Consider the following 10,356-nt stretch of genomic DNA (forward strand, 5'->3'; position numbering starts at 1 on the left):
AAGAGATTCGATGAGGTCAGGTAACTTACCCAAGATCACACAGCTGGGAGGTGATAGAGCCAGGCTTTGAATCAGACTGTAATACTGTTATGTCATATCCCTTCCAGAGGAAGGAATAAGAACCAAAAAGTACTTTGTGAGGGACAAAGTACTAATATAGCAGTGAGAGTCATCTAGAAGCAATTGCCAGGCACGACAGCCATCTCTGAGCATACTGCCTAATGTCAGACATAGGGTTTCCTGTCACATGCTTTCCCAGAAGTCTCAGGACTGGATTTGGGGTGGCTCTGTCTTTCAGGGATTGACCTGTTTTTCATTCTCCCATCTTGCCTCCTCTCCCAGAGGACACTGGCAAGGATGCTGTGAATTGTACCTACAAGAATGAGGATGACTGTGTCGTCAGATTCCAGTACTACGAAGACTCCAGTGGAAAGTCCATTTTGTATGTGGTGGAAGAGCCAGGTGAGTGAACCCCGAGGGTCCCGACCCTTCCCCAAGGGAGAGTGAGACCAATATTAGACAGTTAGTTCCATCCATCACTCCTCTTAAAAAGAACATCCAGGTGAAACCTGATGTTACAAGTGATAGATCAGGGCTTGTCATCTCAGTGTGGGGTATATAAATAAAGACATTAGCAAGAAGATGACCTGCTAATTGAGGAGATAGAAGAATAAGAAGGTGGGTAAGGAGAAGAAGAGGGTAGGTGTGAAGCTCATCAAGGAACAGATGATAGCCTGGTGTTTTTTTAGGTGACGTTGTAAAGAAGAAGTAAGAAATTTAAATTCTAGCACTTTTAAGCACATGGCATCTGCTCTACTAAGAGTTAAATGGTTGCCAGGAACAACCTGCTTGCTGCTTCAGAGGAAGGCCTGAGGTTTGAGGTTTTCACCTTACCAGCTTTGCCATTTGATGTGGTGAGGGATTTGAGGCTGCCTCCAACACTGAAAAGTTAATGCTTGCTCTCAGGACCCTCTGGAGGCAGGAGAGCCCATTGTATCATACACACACCCACCACAGGTTTGTCACTATCCAGTGCAGTAGATTTGCTTGTTTCCCCTTATTTTCTTTATCTCCTTTCTTTCCCTTAAACAACAGATGAAGGTGTGAATCATTAGACTTTTTTTTTTCCCACCACATCACTCAGCATGTGTGATCTTAATTCCCTGACCAGGGATTGAACTTGCACCCCCTGCACTGGAAGGCGGAATCTTAACCATTGGACTGCTGGAAAAGCCCCAATCATTAGACAGTGTTTTTGAGTACTTATTATACATCAGGCATGGGCTAGGTGCTGGGGATGTAATAGTAAATAAGGCAGGTGTGGTACTCACAGGCCATGCATGAGAGAGGCATGTAAAGCACTCGTGACACTGCAGGGGGATAAGGGCTATGGTATGGTGGGCATGGGGGATGGGAGGGGTGGGCCAGAACTCTCTGGAATGAAGGAACAATCTCTGAAGGCGGAGGCTAAATCAGTTGGTCACTTGACATTCTTTACAGCTGTAGGAGTGTCTTCAAATCATTCTTTAGACCAGGGGCCAGCAAACTGTTTCTGTAAAGGGCCAGATGTTACATATTTCAGGGTTTGTGAACCAGATGGTCTCTGCAGTGACTGCTCAACTCTGACACAGTAGCAAGAAGGCAGCCGTAGACTATATGCAAATGAAGGCATCTGAGTGTGTTTACCAAAACAGGTGGCCAGCCGCATTTGGCTCACTGGGCTGTTTGCTGGTCCCTGCTTGAGGGCAGTGGTTCTTGAACTTTTGTATGTTCCCTTGTTAAAAAATCCAGAGTTCTGAACCCTGTCTTACTTCTACAAGCCAATGCCTCTCTGTTCATTGTTAGTGCTCCTGGTAATTGCGATATATTCTCCGATGTTTTAGACATACCACTTCCCAGGTGAGCCATCTCAGACCTCCTCCAGCATCCATTCTGATGATTAGATTTGGTACACATCTTTGATTTTCAGAGCAGCTGTGCTTCCCCACCCCACTGCTTTTTTTTTTAGTTTTTTTTTTTTTTGGTATGGACCATTTTGAAAGTCTTTATTGAATTTTCTTCAATATTACTTATATTTTATGTTTTGTTTTTTTAGCTACAAGGCATGTGGGATCTTGGCTTCCCGACCAGGCATTGAACTTGCATCCCCTGCGTTGGGTCGCTGTGCTTCCCTTTAGACCGGCTAAGTTGTTATATTGCTTCTTTAGGGAATTCCCTGGTGGTCCAGTGATTAAAACTCTGTGCTTCTATTTCCAGGGGCCCAGGTTTGGTCCCTGGTTGGGGAACTAAGATCCCACAAACCTCAAGGAAAAAAAATTGCTTCTTTAATCTATATGTTCCTTGAACACAGGAATTGTGTCTGTCTTATCTATTGTTATAATATCTCTATACCTGGCTCAGTTATTCACAGAGAAGATACTTCATACACAGTTTTTGAATGAATGCATAGGATGGATTATGCCCAGGAGACAGGCAGACTCATATACATCTTAATATCTGTTGGGAGAATTTTGGCTGCTTAAAGACAGGAGCGGTTGAAAGTGGGGAAAGGGCTGCGTCTATGTCACTGGGGGTGTTGTCCTCCCCGTGGGTGGAGGAGAGCATGGAGTCCCCATTTGTGATATTGTTTATCTGTCTCTCCAGGGCTCTCATCCTTTATAAGGGAGAAGACAGGTAAAGAAAGGGTATCACCTTAGTTTTATTTTGTGACTCAAGGGAACACTGACAGGGGAAAGTGGAGAGGAAAGAATCTGGGTATGTACTGGGTTGGCCAAAAAATTCATTCAGGATTTCCCATAGGACGGTATGGAAAAATCCGAATGAACTTTTTGGCCAACCCACTACCTCTGGGGAAGCAGATGTAGGTTAGTTTCAGCATGACTGCCCGTACTTTCTCATCCACCTGTGTTAACGGGTTAAATGGATTTTTCCACACCCACCCTATCTGTACTTGTGTCCCTTCTCAGCTCAGAAATGCAGTGTGTTCTTGCTTTGGGGTTTAACATTACCTCATCTCTTTGCTATAACAATCTGGCTGGTGCTCCTGCTGTAGCATGCACAAAAATCATTTGACCTGGTATTCTGAGACTGAAAACTATTGCCTGGAGTCCAGGGAAACAAAGATGGTGATAACTGGGATGGTGACACATCACTAGTTAACAGAGTGGAGGGTGACTTTTTACAGCCTTACTGCCAGTATAGCCCTTCCTCCACATTAGGAGACAGGTCCCCACACCTACATTTCTTAGCCTGTGGCCTTGAATTCCAAATTCTGCCTCTCCTCTCACCCTGGCCTCCAATCATTTTCAGGGGCTCTGGTTTTGAGTAAAAGGTACCATCTGGGGCCCGCAGTCTAGGAGGAGATTATTCTCATTTGCTTCCCTAACTCTTGCCCTTGCAGATGTTCTCTTTGAAGGGCTGAGCCACTACGGGGCCATGAAGAGGGCATCACTAGAGTTTGACATTAGCCAAGTGGTCAGGGAATGATCTTTGAGCTGGGCCCTCATCGCTTCCAGATAGGGTTGTCTGATAAAATACAGTATGTCTGCCACTGGACATTTAGGCTGTTCCCATGTCCTTGCTATTGAAAATAGTGTTGCAGGGAGCACTGGGGGACATGTGTCCTTTTGAATTACAGTTTTGTCAGGGAGAAGATATGGTTCATATGTACAATGGAATATTACTCAGCCACAAAAAAGGAATGAAATTGGGTCATTTGTAGAGATATGGATGGACCTAGAGTCTGTCATACAGAGTGAAGAGTCAGAAAGAGAAAAACAAATATTGTATATGAACACAGATATGTAGAATCTAGAAAAGTGGTCCAGATGAACCTATTTCCAGGACGGGAATAGAGACACAGAGACTGGGCATGTGGACATGACGGGGGAGGGGATGGTGAGACGAGTTGGGAGACTAGGATTGACATATTAATATATACACGACTAGGCGTAAAATAGATAGCTAGTAGGAAGCTGCTGTATAGCACAGGGAACTCAGCTTGGTGCTCTGCGATGACCTAGAGGGTTGAGATGTGGGTTGTGTGGAAGGGAGGGCCAAGAGGGAGGGGATATATGTATACATATAGTTGATTTCACTTTGTTGTACAGCAGAAACTAACACAACTTTGTAAAGTAATTATACTTCAATAAAAAAAGTACAATATGTCCTATGCAAGATGTGGTACATACTTAAAAAGTTATTTGTTATTTATCAGAAATTCTAATTTAACTGGACTTCCTGTACTTTTGTTTGTCGATTCTGCTAACCCTCCCCAGTCGTCCCTGCCTTTAGGTCATCATCCATCATGGGTCATCATCACTGTGGCTGGGAAGGCATTTCAGAGACCACCTGGTCTTGTATCTGTTTCCAGGAAACCTGCCATCCACCCCTTTTAGGACAGATAGTTAACAGGTTTAATCTTTCCCCTGAAGATTTGGCTTTGTACCTGTGCTGGCCATACTGACATGTAAAATTGAAGTGATTCCACTTTGAAGTTTGAGGGTCAGCCCTACCTCAGTCTTCCAGAGAATTCATAACTGCTTTTCCCAGAAGAACTGGGACCCTTCATCCCTGGGAACTCAGACGTTGGGATCTCATAGCCTCTTTCCAGACATTCCTTTAATTATAGACAGGTTGTAATTTGGTGGGATAGGAAATAGCCAGCTTGGGTTGTGGTGGTGGTTGTTTTTGGGTCATGTGTGGTGAGCATAGTGTGTATGTTTAGAGAAGAAGGTGGGAGACAGTGTGGAAAGTAGGTGTGACATCTCTTTAGACCCATCAATACTCAGATATACAAACACCTAATTATATAACACCCGAGAAGTTACTGGAGTGAGGTCACTCATCAGACGTCTGTGGTTTATGGGAAATGGAGCTGTTCAGAGCATACTCAACTTGGCCCTCAGAGGGCTGACGTCGTACCTCTGTTTATGTTGGTTGTTGACTGGGGTTGAACAGGAAGTTGGTTCTTAACAGGGTGAGGATTTTAGATGACTAAATATTTTGGGAAGAAACCCAAAATATTGTCTTGGTTGGCAGACCTCCTAGTTTCAAAGTATGTTAAAAAGGTCATTAGGTTCCCAGCCCTCGGGGGGTTGTAAATATCTGAACTAGGGTAACTAACTCAGATACCCAGCTCAAACTCAAGGAGGAGCTGGGTAAATAAATTAGGGAAAATAGCCTCGGATAACAGGGATACCAGTAATAACGGTAGCTGATATTTATTGAGCTCTGACTCTGTGCCAGGCACTGTTCTGAGGTCCTTAAATATATTTAACTGAATTATTCCTTTTTTTTTTTTTTATTAAATTTTAAAATCTTTAATTCTTACATGTGTTCCCAAACATGAAACCCCCTCCCACCTCCCTCCCCATAACATCTCTGTGGGTAATCCCCATGCACCAGCCCCAAGCATGCTGTATCCTGCGTCAGACATAGACTGGCGATTCAATTCTTACATGATAGTATACATGATAGAATGCCATTCTCCCAAATCATCCCGCCCTCTCCCTCTCTCTCTGAGTCCAAAAGTCCGTTATACATAGCTGTGTCTTTTTTCCTGTCTTGCATACAGGGTCATCATTGCCATCTTTCTAAATTCCATATATATGTGTTAGTATACTGTATTGGTGTTTTTCTTTCTGGCTTACTTCACTCTGTATAATCGGCTCCAGTTTCATCCATCTCATCAGAACTGATTCAAATGAATTCTTTTTAACGGCTGAGTAATACTCCATTGTGTACATGTACCAAAGCTTTCTTATCCATTCATCTGCTGATGGACATCTAGGTTGTTTCCATGTCCTGGCTATTATAAACAGTGCTGCGATGAACATTGGGGTACATGTGTCTCTTTCAATTCTGGTTTCCTCGGTGTGTATACCCAGCAGTGGGATTGCTGGGTCATAAGGTAGTTCTATTTGCAATTTTTTAAGGAATCTCCACACTGTTCTCCATAGTGGCTGTACTAGTTTGCATTCCCACCAACAGTGTAGGAGGGTTCCCTTTTCTCCACACCCTCTCCAGCATTTATTGCTTGCAGATTTTTGGATCGCAGCCATTCTGACTGGTGTGAAGTGGTACCTCATTGTGGTTTTGATTTGCATTTCTCTGATAATGAGTGATGTTGAGCATCTTTTCATGTGTTTGTTAGCCATCCGTATGTCTTCTTTGGAGAAATGTCTATTTAGTTCTTTGGCCCATTTTTTGATTGGGTCGTTTATTTTTCTGGAATTGAGCTGCATAAGTTGCTTGTATATTTTTGAGATTAGTTGTTTGTCAGTTGCTTCATTTGCTATTATTTTCTCCCATTCAGAAGGCTGTCTTTTCACCTTGCGTATATTTTCCTTTGTTGTGCAGAAGCTTTTAATTTTAATTAGATCCCATTTGTTTATTTTTGCTTTTATTTCCAGAATTCTGGGAGGTGGATCATAGAGGATCCTGCTGTGATTTATGTCTGAGAGTGTTTTGCCTATATTCTCCTCTAGGAGTTTTATAGTTTCTGGTCTTACATTTAGATCTTTAATCCATTTTGAGTTTATTTTTGTGTGCGGTGTTAGAAAGTGATCTAGTTTCATTCTTTTACAAGTGGTTGACCAGTTTTCCCAGCACCACTTGTTAAAGAGATTGAATTCCTTTTTTAAGATTAAAAAAATTTTTGTTTTACTTATCTATTTTGGCTACACTGGGCGGGGCTTCATTGCCGTGCATGGGCTTTCTCCAGCTGTGGCGAGTGGGGGCTACTCCCCAGTTGCAGGGTTCGGGCTTCTCACTGTGGAGGCTTCTTGCTGAGCACTGGCTCTGGGCATGCAGGCTCGGTAGTTGTGGTGCGTGCACTTTTTAGTTGCCCACGCATGTGGAATCTTCCTGGACTCGGGATCGAACTCATGTTGCCTGCATTGGCAAGTGTATTCTTATCCACTGTACCACCAGAGAAGTCCTTAATTATTCCTTAACTATTACTCATAATACATTTTTGAAATCAGGGCTATTACTGTTAGAGATGGAGAAACGGAAAACAGACACCCAGAAAGGTGATATCATTTATCAAAGATCACATAGCCAGGATTTATTCCCCGGCAGTCTGGCTCCAGAGTCCATAGGGGCACAGACTCGGTGACAAGTCACACTTCGCCTCTGTTTAAAGCAGAAAAGAAAGAGTGGTGAGGAGTCTGGCAAACTAAAAAAAGTGTGTTCCGACTAAAAGTGGCAGCTACTCCTCAGCCCTAGCTGTTTGAAACCCTATAAAAGTCTACGTTTAGTGTTTCTAGATCTTTTGACTTTTTTTTTTTTCTGAAGAGAAGAATCTGAAATTTTAGGGGGAGAATTTCCTGGATTAATGTTGCCAGCAAAATCAAACGTTTTCTTTATTTGGCTGCACCAGGTCTTCACTGCAACCTGTGGGATCTTTAGCTGTGGCTTGTGAACTCCTAGTTGCAGCATGTGGGATCTAGTTCCCTGGTTGGGAATTGAACCTGGGCTCCTGCATTGGGTGCTTGGAGCCTTAACCACCATTGAACCACCAGGAAACTCCCCAAATCGAATTTTTAATGAACATTTGTGTGAACTCTCACCAAGACTCTGCTTGTGGATGACCAGCTAATGACCTTTGATTTAAACCACTCAGGATAGATGATTACTGCTCTAAGGATTTTACCCCCTCCTTTTAAAAATTAATAGGCTTATTTTGTAAGTTCTGTTTCCTTTGGAGAATGCTCTAGTTCTATATTCCTTTGTCGAGAAGATCTCATTTGTAACCAATTCAAATGATTCCTGCTCCATTCCCAACCACCCTGCTCTCTGCGCTCTCTCCTGATAGAGTGTCCCAAGGGCCCTGACATCCTGGTGGTCTTGCTATCCGTGATGGGGGCCATTCTGCTCATCGGCCTTGCGACTCTGCTCATCTGGAAGCTCCTCATCACCATCCATGACCGGAAGGAGTTCGCTAAATTTGAAGAAGAGAGAGCCAGAGCCAAATGGGACACTGTAAGAGGCCGGGCTGGGCATTTTCTTAAGTTGTTGGTTCAAGAGTCTGAAGTGGAAGTAGAAGATGCTTATGTAGGGAAGGCCAGGTTCAGCCAGCACCGTAGTTTCCCAGTTAGCCTTTTTCTGGAAGTTGGGAGATGGACTAACTCTCCTATTGTCATTATGCTTCCTGGAAACCATCTGATTCTTTCTCTATGACATCAGTGAGCACCAGCTGAGCACAGATAGGGCTCAGCTCTGCCCTGGAAGCAGGGAAAAGAAAACTTACTCTCCAAGTGAGTAAGATAAGAAAGACTTGAGAATCCTACATTGAGGACATATAGTAATCCACTAGATACTGATGAAGTCCAAAGCATTCAACAGAAACAGAAACAAATGATAACAGCTAACATTTGCTGTTAGCTGAAGATTTACCATGTACCAGGAACTGTCCTAAATGCTTTTTATGCATTAACTTATTTCCTTCCTGTAACAGCCCTATGTGATAGATAACATTATTATCTCCATTTTATAGATAAAGAAACTGAATATAGAGAAATTAGCAGCTTCCTTGATTATGGGAGGGAACTAGGTTATGATAGGAATTACTTTTTGTATCAGCCTCTTAAAAGAATGCTCCCTGCAGTTTGCCCTGATTGAATTTAATCAAACAAGCTTTTAATTGAGAAACTTTTATATACCTAAGCTTACTCTCCTCTGGCTCATGTTCCACATTTTAACTTTTTCCTGGATTTCCAAGTGAATGACTTCATTGAATATCCGAGGTTAGGTTGAAAGTTTGTTCCCATCTGATGGTGACCTCAGGCCTTTGAACTCAAGGATTGCAAGAAATTGAGATGTTTCTGTTCAGACAGTGTAGAAATCCTGACCCTCTGAGGCACATGAGAATGTGTTGTGTTTCTTGAGGCTACCTACCACTAAGGACTATTAGACCTAATGGGATTTGTCACTTTGTTTTAGAAAATAGTTTGGGAACCCTAGTGAGGGTCTCTTTCCTGATGTGACAGTTTGTGGGCAAGGCTTGAGGGATAAGATGAGAACAGATTAAGAATCCTTTGAGCAAAATGGACCTCTGTATTCCAATCATCACCTGCTACATCTATCTTCTCTGCCTGCACCCCCTATCACAGTCACAACAAAGAAAAAAGGGGGGGCAAAAGGGAGAAAGAGAGTTCAGAAGAGAAGGAGGAAATAGATATTGGCTAAAAGCTAATCTTGAAGGGTTTGGGGATACCCAAGAGTGATGGGCTGAATTTAACCCCTCAGGAATGGTGGAAGGATGGCATGCCATTTTCTCTCTCCTCTTATTTCCTACCCATTCCCTCTGTAAGAGCAAATGTATGAGTATTACAAGCATCACATTATTCATCGATGGTATATCAGAGAAGAGTGTTGTGGGTAAACTTCTCAGATAACAAGTAAACCCCCAGGATAGACAAGAATTGAGGAATTTGCTGTAAGACACGTTTCTGTTCTCTCTGCAGGCCAACAACCCACTGTATAAAGAGGCCACGTCCACCTTCACCAACATCACCTACCGGGGCACTTAACGAGCAGTCATCCCAGGATCGCTGTTGGACTGTCCCAGGATTGTGGACGTCTCTGCTCTCGTGTTTACAGGGGGCAATAACTGTGGGGTGGGATTGAGGGCTTGGAGTGGGGTGGGTTGGAAGAAGGTGGGTCTGTGTGTGTGTGTGTGTGAGTGTGATACGTGTAGGGGAGTATATAATTTAAAACCTGTGTCCCAAATGGGCGAAGCTCCTCAGTCTTTGTCCTCAGAAGGCCTCCTTCCTTCAGGGAGTTTTCCTGCTTAACCTGAGGGTGACCTATTGCTGAGCAGGTGTTCTTTATTACCTCAGTGGGAAGCCAACTTTCCTTCTCAGGACAGTCTCTTGAAGAGGAGGGCAGGGCCGAGGACTCTCGTTCCAGAGAGAGGGACCTTGGTTTGTCCTGTCTTTCTGTTTCTCGGGCCTGACTCTCAGCAGCTCTGGTGGGAGCTGCCGGGTTTTGAGGCCTTGTGTCATTTGAGCCTCCGTCTCCTGTCCCTTCCCTCAGGCTGAGGGAGACATTAGGGGAAAGCTGAACCATCAGGCCTGCCTGTCTTTGCTGTCTAGTCTTTGATCTATTGGGAAAAAGGCTGGTGGTGGGGGGCGGGGACGTGCATGACCTGGCGTTAAGGTGCCTGGGCTCCCCCGTTCATGTTCATAACCCTTCAGATTTGCCTTATTGGCAGCTCCACCCTAGAGGTTCCTTTAGAAGTTGTGTGTCACCCTTAGCCAGCATCACCACTTTGACTCCCATCCCATCTTTTCACTGCTATAGACATTTGCTAGGTACTGGGAGGGGCTTCCCAGATGGCTCAGTGGGCAA

At 43.8% G+C, this 10,356-nt stretch overlaps 1 protein-coding gene across 1 annotated transcript in view; it reads left to right on the forward strand.

Moving 5' to 3' along the window:
• The window catches only part of ITGB3 (integrin subunit beta 3), a 42,147-nt gene extending 32,574 nt beyond the window's left edge, over nucleotides 1–9,573 (forward strand). The window contains exons 14-16 of the mRNA XM_068977490.1: nucleotides 343–462; nucleotides 7,820–7,986; nucleotides 9,471–9,573. Of these exons, the coding sequence (XP_068833591.1) occupies nucleotides 343–462; nucleotides 7,820–7,986; nucleotides 9,471–9,536 (353 nt within the window). The 3' untranslated portion in view covers nucleotides 9,537–9,573. The remainder of the gene's footprint in view (nucleotides 1–342; nucleotides 463–7,819; nucleotides 7,987–9,470) is intronic.
• Nucleotides 9,574–10,356: the final 783 nt, after the last annotated feature.

This window comes from Capricornis sumatraensis, chromosome 8 (assembly GCF_032405125.1).
Source record: "Capricornis sumatraensis isolate serow.1 chromosome 8, serow.2, whole genome shotgun sequence".
In the NCBI taxonomy this organism is placed as follows: domain Eukaryota; kingdom Metazoa; phylum Chordata; class Mammalia; order Artiodactyla; family Bovidae; genus Capricornis; species Capricornis sumatraensis.